The sequence below is a fragment of the Aythya marila genome, assembly GCF_965140915.1.
Source record: "Aythya marila genome assembly, chromosome: 1".
Taxonomy (NCBI): domain Eukaryota; kingdom Metazoa; phylum Chordata; class Aves; order Anseriformes; family Anatidae; genus Aythya; species Aythya marila.
The window spans coordinates 44,466,512-44,488,335 of NC_139042.1; the positions used below are offsets into that span (position 1 = coordinate 44,466,512).

Below are 21,824 nucleotides of genomic sequence, written 5' to 3' on the forward strand. Positions count from 1 at the left end.
TATAGCTTTTGTAAAGACTTTAGATCTTAGGAAATTTAGGCTTTCTGGTTTACCAACTACCACATCTACACAAACTTCATATATCTAAATATTAATAAACATGGCTTCTACACACGTGTTAGTACCTTTGCACACAGGTGAACTATTTCAATAGCATTTCTCCAATAAAATTTTGAAAAGTACATATCAAGTACATATTTAAAGTACTCCACAGCCAAACAAGCATTGCATTTTGAGCATACGGGGCATAAGGGAAGACTTTAGACTTTCACTTAACTGTGAAAGGCCTTAATAATGAACTAGTGATCCATTTGCTCCGAAGGATGTATAGTTTACCACTATGAGCTGGCCTACCTCCCCAAGTTTCTTTATCATCCAGTAGAAAGAAACATCATGAAACAAACGACACTGGCTGCCTCTTCTTCAGTCAAAATGGCTGGAGAAACACCCATCTGATTTCTGGTCAACAGCAGAAATCTTATACTCCAGCAATAACTGAAATTATCCTTGGTCTCAAGGCAAGCCACTTCGCATCATTAGTTTTGTGTGTGTGTGTTTGTTTTTTTTTTTCTTCCCAGGACACAAATACAAGCTTTTTTTTTTTTCCTTCTCCTGTGAAGGAACTAATATGAAAGAGGCAACTCTAATAAGGAAGTAATGGACAAAAAAGGTAATCCAGAAAAAGCAGCTGTATTTTTAAGTTCCTAATGGTTCTACATTAATTGATAGGATGTTTCTAGCAACTATGTAAAGAACAAATTAAGAACCTGATAAGCTCAGCAGGATGACTCACTTTAGTAAGGAGCATAAAGAGTATATTCAATATTATTGCTCATTATTATTCAATAAATACTGCTGTATCTCTGACACCTAATATTACTAGAGAAATCCAGACACAGTTCTTATAAGAAATTTAAAATGCATATGGGATCACAGAAGAACCGATTCGGAAACCATTCTTGGATCTGTCTGCATGATGTTACTTCCACAATTGCTGAGTTTACATTCTTCAGGAAAAAAAAAAAATCTATCTTTTTGGTAAAGATCAATTGATAGCTGCAAACCAGATGGGAAAACACTCAAGATGTGAGTGTGAAATTACTATCATTTCAGAATATATTGTCACTATAATATTAAAAACTCACATTAGTCAAGATTATTCAGTAAACATCTTCATGACAAGACAGGCCACACAAAAGGCATTACAAATTCATTTCTATCTGTATATGACAGAAGATTTCAAAGAACACAATAAACCTACCTGATAGCCTTCTAGTATGTGTACACAATTGAAAGAAAAGCAAAGGGTCTGACAGTTTAGGGAAAACCCTGAGATACACAAGGATTAGTAGCAGCAATTCAGCTGGATAGAGGTGCTTGTTAGGATTAAATTCCAAGTGATAAATCAGAAAAAAAAAAAAACGTGTATTTTTACTACAGGTTAAACGTACTCAGAGTAGATTCATCTTCCAAACCAATCGTGATTTGACACGTAAATTTCCCACTGCTCTGGAACCGTAACAGATACTTAAAAGTTGTCATCTGACCAAAGATGGCTGTACATTAAGTTACAGGATTAGATCCTTTATTTCTGTTCCCTTTCATAAAATTATTAGCCTAGCATTGGTGGCAAAAGAAGCAGCCTCTCTCCTCCCACCTCTCTGTGCAGATTCCTTCCTGTGCAACCTTCCCCTCACACTGTCACAAGCATGGGTACAATCGCAAGGTGAGCCAGATCAGGGAATTAGGCGGGATTACAACAAACCATTTTTGCCAAGTTAATTTTAACCCAGCACGAGTCTCTAATCTGTTACTGCAAGAGACTACATAAATAATTATGTAAACACAGTGGGGGCAACAAAACCATCTAGCAACCAAACCATCTTTTTCAGCAATCAAAGTTTTTGTAACACCACAGCCAGTGTTACAGGGGGACGTGCAAAGCACTGCTAGAGCTATTTCAAAGCCAATTACTCCATCCTACTCAACACGTGGCATTCATTGTTTTCAGGTGACAGCTAGCACAAACACCTTGCAAATGTGAAATTAATCTTATGTGCAACTTTTACACATTCTGCACAATGCCTCATTTCCTCTTCCATGCACAAGCATTCTAATACGGCTCTCTAGCTCTTCATAAACATTTAAGTCAGTGTTTGGAATAACAGAGCTCAATGAGGCACTGATCACGCTATTAAGTGCGGAGCACAATTTTGCAGACATGAAGCAAGAATTCTATGTCACCATATCAAAAGCAGGTTGTACTATCACCCTTCAAAGCAGAGAGCCTTAGAGCACAGGAAAATGTTAGTAATGCCTCACAATTTCTTTTTGAAGACCAGCAGGTAGCTGAAATTCTCAAATCTTAAAACTGGAATGTTTTTGACATTGCTGTGGAAAAGGGTGGAGATGATGAGCAGTGCATTGGCTGCCATCAGTCTGATGCAAGAGATGTTGGAGGTCAGTATCAAGAGATGGTGAGCAACACGTGGTCATTAAACATTAAACCTCTTAAAATTCCTACTATCCAGACTGACTGTATTCACCATACTTAATTAGCTGGCATTCACCTGCCTAATACCTTAACACAATCTGTTTCCCCTGTACAGAGGATTCTGGCTTACAGAATAATCTTGATAGTGATTTACTGTAAGTGATTTACTGTAAGATTATAAAATGCAGCCAAGACAAGTGACTAACTCTAGTCTTCAAAACTGAAGATACACAGCAACTTTTGAATGTCACCATTTCTCTTTTAATTGTCATTCTCATAATAACCTGTTAGTTGGAAACAGACTCAAAATGAATGCAATTTATGGTGTCTTGGGGTCAAAATTAATACATTAATACAGTATTAAAAATATTGAAATTTACACCCACTTAAAAGCTGGTATTTTCTACAACAAGAAGTAGAAGAGATACCAGTTGAATTATGCTGAAACCAAAAACCATTGAGGACAAAACCTCAAAACTACAGCTTTAAATAGTACAGACATGTCAAGGTAAAAACTCAGATTAAATATCTGATAAATCACATCTGATTAAAGCTTAACATAAATTTTTTTCACGTTTAGCACTTGCAGTCCCAAGAATAAATGCTCAAAAGTAGCAAAAGAAGATGTAAAGGAAAAAGGCACGAGTGCTGAGCTAAGGAATAACAAGGGTAAGAAAACTTACAGGTACTATGTATATATATAAATACTATACATATACATGTATATACATACTACAGTGTATATATACACACTGTGTGTATATACGATATTTGTGTGTGTATATATGTATATGTTTATATATATATATGTACAATATATATATGTTTATATATATATATATATATGTATATATTTTGTACATATATGTAAAAAGGTGTAGCTTCCCTGTCATATGATCTGAGGAGCACTCAGAAATCGCAAAGATGTCAGACGCCAGCGTTAGAGAGCACACGCTCCCGGCACTTGCCAAGAGCACATTGGGAAGATTACGTTATTCTTTAAGTTTCTTACACTATTACACACTCCCATACGCAGCCTTTTGTGGGGGAAGTGACCCCTGCTGTTCAAGTCGGGCAGAAAACCAAACAAAACCCCGAAAACACCCGAGGATGCCAAGCGCCTCGTGCTGTGCAGCCATTTACCAACCCCACACCGACTGAAGGGGCTTCGCTCCTGCCATCAGCCCCCACGCCACGCCTTATCCCGGCTCAAGGCCCCATTTCTGTGCCATCCACGACCCCAACCCCCTCCTCCTCCTCCTCGGGGCCCCGTTTCTTCTCCCCCATCTTTCCGCCTCCCGCGGGCAGCGATGCCCGGAGCGGGCACACCACACAAACGGCGGCGGGCAGGTCCCGTTATCCCGGGGGCACCGGCCCCGGATGGCAGCAGGGCGCCGAGACATCGCCCCCGTTGGCCAAAAGGGCGTCATCTGGCCCCAAACCCGGCTGGGGGAGGGGAGTGGAGGGGAGATGGGCACAGGCAGCCCTGCTCGGGGACTCGGGGACACGGGGACGGGGAGGGGGCGGTGTCGGCGCCCCCCGCCCGCTGCTGGATGGGCGCTCGGTACCTGCCCGGGTGGCTCCCCAGCTCCCGGTCGCTCAGCGCCGCCGTGTAAATCTTCCGGTATCTGTCGGCCAGGGCCTTCCCCGACAGCAGCAGCTGGTAGCGGCCCCGGCAGCCCAGCGACGGCGCCGCCAGGGCTCCCAGCCCGCCGGCCGAGCCCTCCTCGGGCCCCATGGGCGCGGAGCCGCCCGAGAGGAAGAAGAAGCCGCCCTCGGCCCCGGTGCAGGCGGCGGCGGCGGCTCCCGCAGAGGAGGAGGAGGAGGAGGAGGCGGCGGCGGCAGCGCTCATCCCCCTCCCCGCCCGCCCCCTGCTGGCTGCGCTGCCTCCCGGCCGGGCAACGGGCACGGAGGCGGCCGCAGGCGGCTCCCGCTGCCTTCACCGCCGGGGCCCGGCCATGGCGAGGCCGCCCGAGCCGCCCCGCGGGCTGCGAGGCCGCCGGGGACGGGGCTGCGGGGACGCCGCGGCGGTGGCTGGGGGAGGTTGGGGAGCCAAACGCCCGCCCGAGCTCCGGCCGGGACCCTGCGCCTCGGGGCCGGCGGCGGCAGCGGCCCGGCCGCCCGCTTCGCTTCCTCCTCCCGCTGCCGGGGGGCGGAGGCCGGCGGCCGCCGCTTCCCCTCCGGAGTTTCTGCTGGGCGCCGCCGCCCCTCGCCGCGCAGCCGCCCCGGCCCCACCTCCGCCGGCCCGGCCCTTCCCTTCCCTGCCGGGGCCCGGCCGGGCGCATGCGTGGCTCGGCCCCGAAATGGAGGGTATTTAGGGGGGGAAGGAGCGGGCGGCGCCGAGCTGCCGGCCCTCAGCCCTCAGAGGCTCCGGGAGGCCCCCCGGAGACCCAACCCCTCCTATATGGAGGTGCCACCTTAGGCCCAGGTTTCCTCAAATCGCCCTCCCAAGCCCCACGGTGCTTCAGCTGCCTTCAGAGGACAGGAGAGGCGCTGCAGCGGGCGCCCCTGCAGCGCGCTCCTCCTGTGCTGCCTCCTTTCATCCCACTCCTCGCCTTCCTTTCTCCTTAAAATTTCACTGATCTGGTGTCACTTCAGCCCTGCAGTTTTGTCACACTCCCTGCTGCTCTACCCAGCTGAGGGCTTCAGGTGTATGCCTCAGAGTACATGCTGTAAAAATAAAGTAGAAAAGGGGAAAAGAAGATCCTCCTAAAATAAGACCGCATGCAAAATGCAACTAAATTTAAGTCTGCCAAAAACTGTCACCCAAACAAGATGTATGCCATCATTTATTGTTATTCTCCCCAAATGAAGGCCTAAAAAAAGCCTGTAATTCTGCTGATGCTGAATACATCAGCATATACGTATCTGCAAACAGCTCCCTGCGTAACAGCAAATGCAAGTCAATATGCGACTGTAATCTTTCTGAAGCTTGGGTATTACTCCCCAACACTTATGTATCCATGCCAAATTTCAAGCACTTTCTACAGAGGACTAGAGAAGTCAAAGATAATAAATTATACAGGTTTTCTTAGGGATAGAGCTCTCACAGTCACAGAAAGATGGCCAGATTAGCACCATCACTGAGGAAAAAAGAGTGCTTTCTGAATGTATTTAGAGGCAGAGACCATCATAAAGGTGCTTGAAATACTAACTACATAAAAAGCTTTCAGGTATAATTCTTATACTGTAATGTGTTTGTAGGAAAAAAAAAAAAAAAAAAAAAAAAAAAAAGGAAAAGGATAATCCAGCAGTGAGAGAAGGAACCACACTGAGATAAGCACCATGTCTTACGGTGCTAACCACCACCAAATTGCATTCCCTTTAGAAATCTGAATAATAATGCTTTCTAGCTCCTCTTTTAGGAACTCCCTAAAATCATTCCTAGAGGCAAGAATATGGCAGAAGAGAGGGAGCCCCCACCCAGCCACCCCCAGCACCTTTCAGCTCGTTTGTATGCTTTTTGCAGCAGCTGCTACTTTTCCTTAACCAAAAACACACTGCCAGGCAAAAGCACTCCCTTCTGGTGTAACATTGCCTGTCACATCTCCGCACTAATGCTGTAGTAGCCATCTTAATACGTGTGCTATAAAAGCAAAGTTCTGGCAAAGTTTTATGAAAGTGATGCAATTTATTGCAATTCTTGCATATTGCTCCACAATCTAGAAGTTGTCTGGGCTTGTGTTGTACAGAGCCACATGTGGCATCACGAACTTTGTTCTCCCCAAGCTGCAACTATTAATACTCTGCATCTCTTTATCTCAAGTCGTTTTGCTTTTTTTTTTTTTTTTTTTTTGATCTCACCAATTACCCACAGTGCACTGTTCTCCTCCCGTAAATTTCAGCGTACGTGGTATATTTGGCAACAACCAACAGCACAACTGAGGACCCCAGGCACCAGCTGCAAAGCAGCTCTGCAGAAAAGGACCTGGGCGTCCCAGTGGACACCAAATTGAACATGGGCCAGCAGCGTGTCCTTGCTGCAAAGAATGCTAATGGTATCTTGGGCTTCATTAGGCAATTTTTTGCCAGCAGGTCACAGGAGCTGATCCTTCCCCTCTACCCAGCACCGGTGGGGCCATATCTGGAGTACAGGGTCCAGTTCTGGGCTCCATAGTACAAGAGAGACCTGAGCATACTTCTAACTAACTTCTGCAGTTAGTGTAACTGTGTACGGGTTCAAATTTGTGCCCAGAGGAGAGAAAAAAACAACCAACCAACCACAGTTTTGGAGAAACAGTTTGCACCAGATTAGCCCTTTGTTTTATGTAGCTGCAGTGCTTTTTATCTAACAGGAGATGCTTAGAAGATGGATTTATTATAACAGTCTCTGTCAACTAAAAGCTGTCATTTTTTGGTAGTTCTACTTTGCAACCAGAGTATATCTTACTTCTGACAATACTCTTTTCCTTTTTGGCAACATCTACTTGCTGTTATTGAATGAAGCACTTTGCCAGTCTCTCCCTTTTACTTTAAGGTGGGGTTTCAGCAGTTGCTTTCATGCACTTGGCAGCTTCATAAGTAGGTTTTAGCAGAACAAATTGTTCAGAAGTCATCCAGAATCAGAGTCTGACGGTTTGTCTTGTTGACTATCACTGCTCACATGAACATTGTATTGGCATGGGTTTCAACACAGCATTACAATAATTTCCTAACAGGTAATTCTAAAGCTCCTGTATCCTACATGACTGGATGTAAAAGGGAAAGATCTACAATTTCATAATCCTTTTTAGTTTTTAATGATATTTCTAGGTAGGCCTTAATTTTTTAAGCTTTCAAACCGATACAAACCAACATATTAATCTCTTCACAAGCAAAGAATACAGAATAAGATAAATTCAAAATATGCAAACTAGGCCCTTTGCATGTTGGGTTGCAGTCAGAAAGTTATGAACCACAGAATTCAGTACTTCCGTGATAAAACTCATGATTTGCTACAATCTGTTGATGGTGGTTTTCTTGTTCACTAGAAGCAACTAGCTCTTACTGTCACATCTTATCCACAAATAGGACTTAAAGCAGTAATGAGGGAAGGGAGGAGAGAAATTATATACCTCAGTTACTAAACTGCTGTCACTATTCAGATATTCTGTAAACCTTTGAATACAATTAAAGTCACTTTTTTTTTTTTTCCTTTTTTGAGACATCATTATTATTGAAAAAAATAATTTACAAGATAATCCCTGTGCTGCACTTTTTAAGAGTTCTTTAATGATAAAAAGTGCAGGACAGGAACTACGCTGACTGTAAAAGCAGGGCCTTCTCCATTCCTACAAAGGAGATGCTCACCTGCTTGTTTTCCAAGTGACAACTTCTTATGCTTACCCATTTTTAGTTTCTCTACACAGCCCATGAGAAGGAAAACAAAGCTCATGTATTAAAAAAAAAATCTCTAAGTTAGTTGCTTTGCCTTTTTTTTTTTTTTTGCAAGTCGAATTTTCCCAACATTAATTGTAGAGAAGTGCTAGAAGGAAACAAACTAATAATAATAATAAAATAACAAAAAAAAAAAAAAAACAAAGCATATGTTTCTTTTTATATGCCAGCTGTCACGTATATCCTAAAGAGCTTACTAATGTGAAAGTCTCTTTGTATACTGCTTCTCCAACTTTTGTTTTTATACTTTCTGTTGTGGTAACATTTTGCCTTTACTTCTGCCTTTGCCAAACTGTATAGTCTTCTCCTTGAAATTCTCTCTTTAAAACTGACTTTAGAAAAAAATTGTGCAAAGTAAAAGCTTACAGCTCAGACATTGCATTATGCTGTACCATATGCATCGACTCTTGAAGTTAAGCTAATGATTTCTTTCAGGTACAGTAGAGAGATCAAGAGAGAAACCCCCAGCATTTTACTTATAACATGGTGATATGACTGGCATTAGAATAAATAAGAATAGATACATGTTCCAATAAGCATGCTGTTCACGAGTAACTTTTTCCTTTCAAGGAGGTAGCAATTAGTTATTTAACTCAGTCTTTTCTGTCATTCCTACAAAGATGGAGTAGAAGAAATATTACCAAGACACAAAAAGCGAGAAAAGTTATGTACAACATTATAACCAGCAGTACTGTAGTATGTGTATGAATTGGAAAAAAAATATTTACAAGAACCAAAAAGAGTACTTGAAAGATGACATTAACAATGATTTATAAAATATAATTACTGTGAAATTATTTAGATTGAGAGGAAGATAAAATGTGGTTTCACATTCAAATCTACAGATGCCAGCCAACTTTGGAATTGGACCTTGTCCTTGGAAATCTCAAGTCCTGTCCCAGATAACATGAGATGTTTATTGGATTATTACATAGGGTGAAGAAATAAAATATAGACGAAGATGCAATCCCATTCAGAAGTCCTACTGTAGAAAAGTAGGAATGGAGGAATCACTTAGGTCTTCAAGACCAGTCCTCCACCAGAAATGATGCAACAGACACAGGGACTGTAGATCATTTGCAAGACACAGAACACCTGCATTCTAATGGAAACTTAGCTTGGCAGAAAAAAAACACCCTAATGCTGCAAACATTACTCTCCAAACAGTAATAAGGCATATCCCAAAAAGAAAAATGGGATGAGATTATATTTCTGTTTGGACTGTGTCTTCATACAAGACTGAAACTACATTATTGAGACTTTTCAAATGGATAAAAAAGGTCAATCTTAAACTAAAATTTCAGTCTCAGAGAAGGATGCCAGGAATATATTTAGGACAATTGTGAGAGCTTTGTAAGTCCAGCTAGGAGAGTGAAAGGATGATTGTGTAATCACGGAAGAAAGAAAACACACCATTCTAAGGTGCAACTGCCTGAAAACCTATGCAGTTATCCACAAATGTATTTTTAGTAACTGAAAGTTACTTAAAAATTTTCTGTTTTAAGAAACAGAAACCTTTGCAGGAAGAGGATCATACAGTGTGGCAGGAAGCGGACCTAGACACTATTCTACATACAAACAGATCTTCTGTATCTGGGAGAGTCAAAACCACATTGAAGAAAGTTAGAAGAAAGTTAGGCAATGCCTGAAAAAAAAAAATTGCTATCACTTTTTTTGATTAGTTCTGTTTTAGAAGGAGATAGAAGAGGTAAGAAGCATACCAGTAGAGGAGATAATACAGGAAAGGAAAAAAACTATAACTGCTGCAAATTTATAAATATTACAAGGAATAAATGATAGCACAGTAAATAGAGCTATGACGGACAAAAAACAAGGTCATATCAGAGTACATACATGTATGTACATACATGTATACTCAAAGTTCTGCATCTATAGACATTCCTTACTTATGTAAGAACAAGGGCCTACCTATGTAGAGCTATTTTATTGGAGTTTCTGAGGATGTGAGCTTATTGAAATTTGGAATTGATCTCAAGCAGCTCTAATCACTTCCTGTATCACAAAGAAGAAATATGCTTGTGACTGTTGGACACTTTTGAGATGCTGGGCACATTACCTTGGCCCAAACATTATTCTAGCACATGATATTCTACTGCCCGAGTTCCACTAGCAGTCCACTGGAAGATGGCAATGTCTTTGGATTTGCTACTGATAACCAAATACTTCATTGATTGACCTGACAAATCTCAGCCAATACTGCTGTTCAGTGGAGCTGCATGTTACTTGTGTTATTTTGAAAGGTGTTGAAGAGTGGTGGGCAACTGTCTATTCTCACCCAACACCTAAATAAGTATCATACACACATATACATATATACATATATATATAAATCATATACAAATGCCAGCAAACAGGAAAAGTCTGAGGATGATGCCATGGCTCTTCCGCTTTGACGTGAAGAGGACAGCAAAGATTTCTCCACAAAGAACGTCGAGAAATTGGCCAGAAAAGGTTGTGAACTTTGCAGTATTATGCCAGCACTTGTCAAAAGAAGTTTTTTAATCTTAGAAATACAAATAATTTATACAATGTTATCTATTGATTAAGAAAAAACCTTATGGGGGACTCAGTAGTGGCCAAAACAAGAGTGTCCAAGTTCCTTTGGACAGAAACAATATAAACAACATCGATAAGTACTGTAAACATGTTTATAAAGTCTCCAGTGGTGATAAAACACAGCAGATAAGTGTTTTGGTGTAATCTAAAGCTTTAGAAATTTGCAGTTACCAAAGTTCAGTCACAGATTGATATTTTTTGACACCTACCCTGGTTCCAGTGTATACAGGAAAATATTAAAACAAGTTGCTAGCTGTAAAATGAGCAAGAAAATAAAGTTGGATACTTCATTAGTCAAGTGGTAGTGAACGATGTGCAAGTGAGATAATCTGCATATCTCATTGAGGGGGGAGAATTTCTTAATCTTAGTGCAAAGTGAGAGGTATCACGTAGAAAGGTGTTTGTGGTACAAGGAGAACACCAGACACATATGGTACAGCCTTGCATGTAAGAAACAGAAATGGAGAAGCATCACTATTATTTTCTATCTGCTTATATGGGCATGATAGAAGTCTAAAGACCCTAGTGAAATTGTCTTAACATAATCAAGCATTCAACTTACATAATTGGCCTCATTACCAATTGAGGGAGAGTTTATATAACCGGCAAGATCATTACTTCTTCTTTAAAGAAAACAGTGGAGATTATGTCCAAGGGAGAATGGCAGCACATTAGGCACATTTCTGTACTCAGAATAGCAGTGCAGCAAAGCCGTGACTAAATCATATAGATGCATTTAGTTTACTCTAGAAGAAGCTGTCTTAGACACACAGGACATGATGCAGGTGGTGCCAACTGACCCTGAAACAGGGCCAACATTTTCCTCATTTATTTAGCAGTACATGTGTGTCCATTAAACTTATGTACAGTTTAATGACAATTGGTTTGGACTACAAAGGCTATGAATGAAGGTGATCTGTGAACTGAAATGTGGTGATCACAAAGAAATCCATTCTAATGCCATGATTACATTGAGTACACTAAAAAAACCTGTTTAGAAGTGTGATAATTAGATGTTTCAGACATTAGATGTCTAGACATTCCTCTAAAACATCTAATGTTTTTGAAGGCCCACATCTAGAGATAGGATAATTGACTAAAGGATATTAAGAGGAAAAGTTTAAACGTAGAAACAGAATTTCTAAGTTAATTTGTTTTGAGTCAGGAAAGAAGACAAATTAGCTTAAGCCTGGTGTTCAGCTGCAAAATTAAGACAACTAGAATTAAAACAACCACAAAGTGGGATAAGGAGAAATAAGGAGGATTGACTCAAGGAAGGTTTGTGAACTATGTTCTCTCTTCCTACTAATAAGCAATGATAGTGAAGTTGCTAAAAGCACTAAGTACATAACATGTTTGTTCTGTATTTGGAAAGTGCCTACATTACCTTGAAGCAGTTGGGCACTTCGCATACCCTGTTCATTAGTACTTAAATTAGATGTTAGGAAGATCTACAGATCTCTCTCTCTCTTTTTTTTTTTTTTTTCAATAAACTGATTATAGTGAAGAAGCACATAAAAACCTTGGCTCAAGATACTTTTTTTTTTCCTGGAATTCCTTGGTACTCAAAGATCTATAAAAAGATAACTAGAAGACTAAATCTATGCTAGTATCAAAAGTACAAACAGAATGAAAACAATTACCCTGTATTTATTTTAGTATCTCTCCTCACTCAGGTAACAGACGGGATTGCAGGACTAGACAACTAAAGATGAAATAGCATAAGTTATGGTCTTAAAAAAAATAAAGTAGGTCTCATTAAATAAATCTTCTTTCTCTCTTTGAAAGCTACAAGTGTAGCAATCAAAGTTAGTACTACAAAACATTTTGACTCAGACATCAACTACATATAAAACAATGGACCATAAAACAAACAAACTGATTTATAAAACATATTATATATTTTAAAAACATATAGATATACATTTATAAAACATTTTTTTATAAATAAGCAAGTACTTCTCAAAAATATATATACGATTAATCCTTTTAAAGAATTTACTTTTATCACAATGTATACTTCATTGACTGAAATCCAGCCCCCCTACAGTAAAAAATTAATGCTATAAAAATAAACAAAAACGTCCCTCACAAAAAAAAAATCAAACAAGCAAACAAAAAAAAGCACATTCCCCAAGCTACAAGTTTTTTACAGTTAAGTTACTTTATAGTTGTCTGTCTCTCCCACTCAAAAAAAAAAAAAAAGAAAAAAGAAAAAAAAGAAAAAACCACCACCAACAAGAAAACAACATTACTAATACATTTTTTTTTTCAAATAAAGATTTTACCTCTAGTATACTTTTGTATTTAAATGAAAAGCAATAAAATTAGCGGGGTTGTGAGACTGTCAGCCCTATACAGCTACTGCAGTTAAACAGAGAAGCTTTATTTTGCAAACTCACAAAGAAAGCATTATTCATCAAAATTCATCAAAGACCCTCCACTGTCCTTCAGGTCACACACAGTCCTCTCACCTTCTTTTTCTCATTCCCAATAATGAGGAATCCATACTCCATTACCATAACACCTAAGCACAGTGTTGTATCAAGGACTTAACATAATCCTTGATTACAGAATGGAGAAATGAAGAGGAGAAAAAGAGAAGTGATTCTATCTACATATACTCTACGTATATGTAGATATACAAAGAGATATACAAAGATATTCCTCTTTCTATTGCTTCAGCTTTGTGAATGCCATATCCTTATGTCTGAAGAAAGGAACAGAGATATAGATACTGGGAGCAGCCTACAAAATAACTAGTCAAATAAAACAGCTGGACTGCCTCCACTCCTTTGCTCCAGACCCACTTACAGGCAATGGGAAAACAGGACTGTTTGCAACACAGTGCTCAAAATAATCTGGAAGCACCATGTGTCTAACTGCTGAATTTAGGACAACTTTATGAGCACTTGGCACTTTTCTCCATTCAAAGCGGTTATTGGACTAATGTTTTTAAAGCAATGAAATACAATGTAAAGTTAGCCAGCTACATTTTGATAAAAATTTCAAGTATTTCCTGCTCACAATGTAAATCAGAGAAACATAAAAAAGAAGTTATTAGCCTCTGCTAATTCACACTTGGAATAATACAAGTTAACCTACAACTCCTTCTGTAAGATAGTCATTCTTATTACAAAAGGGCAGAAGTATTTTATCTAATTCTAGTCATCTAAAGGTTAAGTATCTCAGATTAATCTGTCTTAAAATTTAATTAAGTACATAACATACATGTATCTCAGTCTAGCATAAGCAGCAAATAATCCAGGCAGGACTCACTTACTTTAACCACCTATGTATTAGCTGTTTTGCCCACACTAGTTAAGATCTTTCCATTGTAAATAAAAGGAGACAAGTATCTCCAGAGATCAGTTTATCCCACCTGTCCTTAGCACCTGTTTTTCTGGTGGAATGAATTGCCCTCCAGAGGTACCCACCATATTTTAATTAGAGCCTGAAACTGATAAATAGTACATAAAAGCTGCAGACCTCTGTTAATTAGGTAGTTGTGATACTTCAAGTTCTTTGCTCATCTTGATGCAATGCAAAGTAGCAAAATGTGAAGGTGGATATGGCTTATGCTGCAAATCTTTCTAGCATGGGGTGATGGAGCTATGCTTTTAATTTCTGCTATTAGAAGGCTTTTTTTAATTTTATTATTATTATTATTATAGGTGAGCATTGAATGTGTTTGCACCTTCAGCTATAGCTCTCTTTTATTTTAAGAGCTGGTAAAGTCAAAATGCATTCATTCATTCTAGCCCTTAAATTCTCACTCATTTTCACCAGAGGCTTTCCGGCAAGCCCTACCAGCCTTGTTTCTTGAACAACACAATAGAGAAATTTATATTGCAAAGTTCAATAATCTTGCTTGCTAGCTACTGTAATTTTATTTTTCCTGTGAGTTCAGTTTCATCTGAAGCTATATCCCAGTACAGTCCTTAGACCTTAATTACTCAAAGCTGCTAGCCATTGCTTATCCTATTAGTTTTCCCCTTGCACTTAAAATAGTCCTTATTTATTTATTTATTTATTTATATACAGGAAATGCTCTGGGGCTGCTGCGCTAAGGTGCCTAGGCAGCTGATCTAGATGCATGTCAGATGCAAGTGCTTAAATGTTTTTGCTAGATCTTCTTACCTCACAAAGTTCTAGAATTTTATTTCTGCTGTGCTTTGAGGAAAACAGGGACTTATTATATTCTTGTTTGAACTTCAGTTAATATGTTTATGCTTAGACTGTGGATTTCATAATAAAATTTTATTATTGCAATTTTTAGATATATGTGAAGATAAGGTTAACCCTGCTATTCTTCTCCTGGAGTAGGCTTTTCCCTAATATTGAAGAACAGACCAAGACTAGCTCTAAAAAAAATCAAGATCTTCTGAAAATCAAACCCTTTTTGTATGCAACAACAGCTCTGTATAAATATTAAGGCTACGCGGGATTTTGGGGTTTGCAGATATCCACTGAGGGAAAATTCAGGTTTAAGAAGCTTGTTTTATTTGGATTAAATGAATTAAATGATGGGAATGTTGATAAATAGCAGTTAGTTTACCATCGGAAAGACTCTAGTTACCCTTTAAAATCATATTTAATGTCTAGAGAGGAGAGGAAAGCTATGTCTTTATTGAGTTGGAATGTCTTGGATGTTTGATAAAATTGTTTTTGAAAGCACCCAAGTTCAAAGTTAAATTATATTATTTATCTAGCTATGGAGATTTGGCAATAGATGATAATATAAATTTGTTTTAAATGAATGTACTTAATATTAGCCAATCTAATGTTTTAGAAATGTTTGGGAAATGAATAGTTTGGGTAGCTTAGAAAGCATGAAAGGTTTGAAGAGAAAAACAACTTATTTCTTTGAAGATTTCCCCAAAATCTGTTTATGAACATGAAGCTGTGCTTTCTGGCAGGTCATTTTAAAGGTAAGCAAGCAAGCAGGCTGGAGCTTTGATTCTAGTAATTAAATAAGTTTTAACCTTGCTTCTTGATTTCTACTGAATTTAGCCTATAAATTCCTTTAGTAACCCTAAAGCCAGTAGTTCACTATGAATGTAGCAAAAGGAACAAGTGTTGACTGAGCCTTTTCTAGTCACGATCTGAATAGACAGCCAAACTTTTAGAGCTTTAAATGTTAGGAAGAGATGGATCAGCCAGTAGTACATTTTGGAAAGGAAGATTAGAAAGCTTCTTAAGAAAAACAAATGTGTTCTCTTTATTTGCTTATTTGACTTCCTTTCTGCTACGCTAATGGTACTTAAGCCAATCTAAACTGTGGAATGGAGGGGTATGTCCTGACATCTGGGTCCAGCTACAGTCTCCAGCTGCATTCCATCTTCATGTCAGACTGAGAGCATCATCTTCCTCTTTCCCCTCTTGTTCATTTATGAAAGCTTAGGGAACACAAAGTCATTTATTTGTGTATCAACAACACAGCTAGTGCTTGCAAATACTAACATGCATGAATTCTTTTTAGAAACCATAAAAAACATGCCTTGCAACATAATTTATCAGGACATAATGAGGAAAAAACCCAAAACAAGATACTCAACAGGAAACGGATTAAAAAAAGAGACAGAGGAATGGATTCATAAAACGTTAAGAATACATGTTATTAGGGGGCATGGTTTAGTGATACAACTCAGTTGATGGTTGGACTTGATGATCTTGAAGATTTTTTCCAACATAAATTATTCTATGATTAGAAACCTAAAGAGGGATCAGCCAGATTGATAAAATTAAAGAAGTATAGTTGCAAACTAGATTAGTTCAACTGATTTGGGAAAAATGTAAGTTAATTTCATTTTTTAAAAAAGTATCTGAGATCCTAATTAAAGTACTCTATTTAAGACTGATGATGGGGACAAGAATGGAAAACTCTTTCAAAGATTTATTAAACTAAGACTGCTTCATGTGTCTATTTTGTTTAACTACATAGAAGAAAAACAGGCATTTATTTATTTATTTGTTTATTTATTTTTTTTTTTTTCCAAATCTGATTTCAGCTCTGCAGGTTGCAGTTCATTTTCTAAGAATCAACAACAGTTCAACCAGCTGGCATGTTGAAACATTTTAGAGTCCCAATTTTTCTAAACTAATTTTAGGCAAATAATTGAAGATCTGTGGTGGTTTTACCCAGTTAGGCAGCTGAGCTCCACCACAACTGCTCTCTCACTCCCCCTCCTTGAAGGTAGAGGGGGAGAAAACACAATGGAAAGGGCTCAAGGGTAGAGATAAGGACAGGGAGATCACTCAGCAATTATCATCACAGGCAAAACAGACTCAGTGCAGGGAGATTAATGTATTTTATTGCGTATCGCTAACAGATTAGAGCAGTAAGAACTAAAAGCAAACTAAAACCATGTTTCCCCCACCCACCCTCTTCTACCTCATCCTCCCAAGTGGCGCACGGGAACAAGGAATGGAGGCTGCAGTCAGTCCCTAACGCTTAGTCTTCGCTGCTCCTTCATGGTCACTCTCTGTCCCTGTTCCACGTGGGGTCCCTCCCGTGGGATGCTGTCCTTCCCAAACTGAGCCTGCGGGGGCTGCCCACAGGCAGCAGATCTTCAGGATCTGCTCCAGCATGGGTCCTCCACGGGTGGCAGCTCCCCCCAGACTCCTTGCTCCTGCTCCTCTCCACGGGCTGCAGCTCCGGCCCGGGGCCTGCTCCTGCAGGGGCTCTCCATGGGCCACAGCCTCCTCCAGGCCACATCCACCTGCTCCACCGGGGGCTCCTCCACAGGCTGCAGCATGGAGATATGCTCCAGGTGGGACCCATGGGCAGCAGGGGGACAGCCTGCTCCACCAGGGGCTTCTCCACAGGCTGTAGGGGAAATTCTGCTCAGTGCATGGAGCCTCCTCCTGCCCTGCTTCTGCACTGATCTTAGTGAGACTTATTTCTCAGGCCTCTCTGTTGCAGCTGCTGTTGCACAGCAGTTTTGTTGTTGTTGTTGTTGTTTGTTTGTTTTTCCTTCCTTAAATCTGCTCTCCCAGAGGCCCAACCAATGTCACTCACTGGTTCAGCTCTGGCCAGCAGCAGGTCCCTTTTGGAGCCATATGGAGCTGGCTCTGATCTGACCTGGGGCAGCTCTGCTCACAGAGGTCACCCCTGTGGCCCCTTGCTACCAAAACCTTGCCACAGAAACCCAATACAAGATCCCAAATCAAGAAGATAGTTGCCATTGACTCTCAACAGCCAGTGGGTGTTTCAGGTGATAGGTGGGCAATTTTGCCATCTGGAAGTACGTGGAGCCAGTTATGACCTAAAATACAAGTTTGGTATTAGAAAGGATAAATCCACAAACATTTTTGAGGGTCATTCAGACTACAGGATCTTCTAAAAGTAGTAAAATGCTTTTCTGGTTTCTATAGTATAAGACAACGTTTTAGTCTTATAGGAGAAGCCTTTCAACTAATATCATGAATGGAAGATTTTTCAACAAAAAATATCTTGCTGGAATGTTTTGCCATGAAAGAAGGTTTCTGCCTGTCTTACCAATTGGAGTTTGAGTTGATGAGGAAATCTGCCTGATGAATCTATTTTCCAAATGAGATGACACATACGGGCAATTCTTGCTGAAGCACACAATAATTGTTGCAATTGGATACAGCTTCTCACTCATTTAAACTGAGTTTGACTGAGTCACTAGCCAGCCCTATGATCTGGACTCTATAGTCCTTTGTAGAGGTGTAAAGACCAGATTCTCCCTATTTTTAGGCACTATTTTTTGTGCTTAGTGCTCCATTCAGAGAGGGGGACAGATCAGCTAATTGTATCCTCTCTGTAAGAAACATGAGAGGAAATAGCAAAATCATAAAACAGTGAATGTGTTTGGTTTCACATATTCATCTGAATCCTGTTCATAACATACTTTCCAGGATTCTGTCATGTCTTCAGCTCTAATCTTAATTTAGATGTTTCAAGTGATAGCCTGAGATGCCACTGGTTCAAGATCTGGCTGGAGACCAGCCCTTCTGCTGCAAAAGTACTGAAAGAAGTACTCAATCTTTGCCAGGAATGAGATTATCTAGTTCTGGTTTCATGTCAGAAGCACAGAGTTGTTACCCAAACATAACTAATAAGTGTCATTTGAGAAGCCCTAGAGGATTCAGGATGCCTTTGATATGTGGTACACTGGACTGACAGGTTTGACTCAAATCCCATGAGAGATTTTCACCTTTATTCAGTGGCAGCTGGAGGCAGGCAGGTGTCCATGTCTAGGCAACTGAACCCAGCCCATATTGACCATTGCAATGAATACACTTCAAGGGTGGATCTCATATCAGTGGGCTAACATCAGATTTCTGTCAGCATGGTCAGTCAGTCTCTTGAAATGCCTTCTGGGCACAGCAGATGATTCAACATATAGGAGAGATATTAGGAAGCTGAAATCTGCCTGTGTGGCTGCCATTGGGATAAAAATGCTTTAGGTGATCTTGCCTGCAACTGTCATCCCAGAGATGACAGCAGACTATGAGATAGGAAACATTAATAATGTAATTGTATCTATGAACCCATAGATCCAATCCTCATTGCTTCATAGCTAAGAGGAAAACGCAAGTTACCGTGAGGTCCCAGAGCAGACTGTTTTAATGGATTTTGATCATGTAAAAAGTGAAAGGTTAGAGAATTTAGATACTAATGATCTCTTGATAGTCCTTTGTGGGGAACCCCTTTGTCTAGTCCCATGCGAGTTTGGCACAGACTTTCTGAGACTCTGTCTTGGACTGTCTGAAACTGGTAATCTCAGTACCACTAAGTGATAGGATTTTGTAGTCTGAAAGCACCTTACTCAAGAGCTTTGTTCCACCTTAGCAGGCTGAAAAGGTCAGTATTACAATACCACCACAGCTAAAATTGTGCAACAGCTGTCGAGGAATGCAAAGAAGAAAGGGAACCACTGACTTCTCACTCCATATCCCCACAAAGCCCCAGATTGTGTTTGGCCACGTGGATGCTGTACCATTCCTGTTCTGCCTGCTGAGTCAGGATGCTCTGCCAATGGGTGAGTCATGCATCCTGCAACTGCTGCAAGCCTACTGTTCCTGGCTCGGCAATCATCTGTGTTGCTCTCTAACCCAGACAAACACCAAGAAGCTCAGCTCAGGGGTAAAGTTCAAACCATCCCTCTGGACTTTTTGATTCTACTCATATCTCAAGGAGGACCCTGCCTGAATGACTTGAAAAATACATAAATAACATATTGATAAAAAGTATATATATTTACGTACTTGTTGACTTCTGGACTGATCTTGAAGCTTTAAGGCAAGTAATCTGGAGGGAAGATTGCCTTAGAAGCCCTTGAAACATTGTTCTGTCTGCAGCTGTATAGAGCTTTCCAAATGAGTTTATCTTGCAGACAGTCACTTCAGAGGCAGAGAACAACCAAGGATATTGTCCCAAAAGGTTAATGGAGAAGAGTACCTGATCTGTTCATGAGTCAATCTGTTCCCATGGGCAAATATTTGCTGAATAAGTGCTTAGCCATTAAATGGGAACAAAATCAGTAAAACATTATTTACTGAAGATGTACATTCTTGTCCAAAATAACCTGTCCCTTTCCTTAACGGGAGTAAATGCAATTGGGACATTGATGTCCAGATACATAGGTGGTATTAGAAACAGCTGGAAGCAAGCTTGGAGCAAATAGTTCTTCATGAAAATATCAGTAGGGAACAATGGGGCATTTAATGTCAACATCCATGAAAGTGAGCATCTTTCAAGTTCAGCCTTTATGGTTCTATCTTTGCCTTAGCAATATTCAGAAACTGATCCTAAATTTGGATACTTAATTTAGAGGAGATGCCTAGGCTACAGGTTAAATCCTATTCGGTGGGTGGGTGTTCTTTCTGCAGGAGATGTTGACTCTACTTCAGTTTTAGTCTAAACTCCATAAATAAAATATATTTTCAAGGACATTTCTGAGTCAATACTTTGTAATAAATTTAAAAGAAAGTCTGTGCACAATCAGAAATGATGATAAAATGCCCTACATGTGAGTCTAAAAAGAATTCTTTAATTTTTTTTTTCCCTTCTTCATTGGAAGATAAACTCATCTAGGACAATTTCCTCAGGGTGGTAGGTTTTTTGGAGTTTGCCCTTTTCTTGTTTCCCTTTGGGATTCATTAACTCACTACTGCTGAACATATCTCCCTCATGACTAGATTCCCTAGCAATACCTCCTGGTAAGACAAATAAGCAACCACTTCTTTCCTTTTAAATTGTGAAGAACAGGTCATAATTTTAAAATGCATCTACATCTTTATTCCTTAAAAATGTCAGGTAGATTTCATACTGTATTATGACTAGTACTTTATTTTTCTCCTGTGAAAGTGACATGACTTCATCATAGAAAAATCTCAGTTTCTGGTCTTAAAAGAAGACTGGGAAGAGATTGTTGCAAAAATACTTTACTGGGCTTAGATCTAGTGAAAATAATGGAATAAATGTCAAATGGAGGTAGTTCAGTAAAGTTCACTAACTCATTATTCAGTTGCTTTTCAGAATAAATGTTATTGTAATTTGATGTTACTTTGAGAATAAATCAAATGCAAAATAGGATATTTTATAGACAGAAAAAATCTAGCTTTGTGAATATAGGTTCCTGTGTAATTTTAATATTCCATGTTTGTGAGAAAAGAATGCTTTTATCTTACACACATCTGTCAGTTGTCTTTTCTCTTACCAACTTTAGAAGCCTTGGAAAGAAGAGACAAATTCAACCACCATCTGGAAACAAGCTGTGAAGGAAACACCTTTTCCATAAGAAAATAGAAAAGAAACAGGAGGCCAACTGAACTCAAAAAACATATCGAGCTAAAGTTTCATTTCAATCAAAAAGAAAGGTAAGTGAAAATTGTACATGTGAAAACACTGTGGGATGATATATAGAGGGTTTGTCCAGCATAGTTAGTGGTTTTAACCTGTGACACCTAGACTGCTGGGAACTGTAAATTCTGTCATAAGAATGTAAAACGGGAAATCGAGAAAAGCCGAGCAATTATTTGTCAATAAGATTCAGTTTTTCTGTATGCTACTGAAAAATGGCTAAGCTTCCAGAAGTAGAAGTGGTTGAAAACCACATCTTTAGTACAATAGCTTATCCTTGTAGGAATGTTTGAATGGATTGAACTCTATTTGGTATAGTTGTCTTCAGGTTACATTGTCATGCTTTGACAGTCATGCCTGTCCTTTAATGAACCAGAACTTTCTGAATTTATTCCAGGTAGGGTTGCTAGTTTAAAAACAAACAAACAAAAAAACCACCATTGAATAGTCTTACAAGCATTAATGTAAAGCCATGTAAATGTAATTTACATGTTAATGTAAAAAATTTCTAACTTGAATTATTAACATTTTTTGAAGCCTCTA

General features: G+C 39.7%; 1 protein-coding gene across 13 annotated transcripts in view; it reads right to left on the reverse strand.

The window, feature by feature from the left end:
• The window catches only part of MYCBP2 (MYC binding protein 2), a 193,871-nt gene extending 189,176 nt beyond the window's left edge, over positions 1 to 4,695 (reverse strand). For all 13 annotated transcript variants that reach the window (XM_082784816.1, XM_082784822.1, XM_082784820.1 and 10 more), the window contains exon 1: positions 4,063 to 4,695. In XM_082784816.1, the coding sequence (XP_082640942.1) occupies positions 4,063 to 4,346 (284 nt within the window). In that variant the 5' untranslated portion in view covers positions 4,347 to 4,695. The remainder of the gene's footprint in view (positions 1 to 4,062) is intronic.
• Positions 4,696 to 21,824: the final 17,129 nt, after the last annotated feature.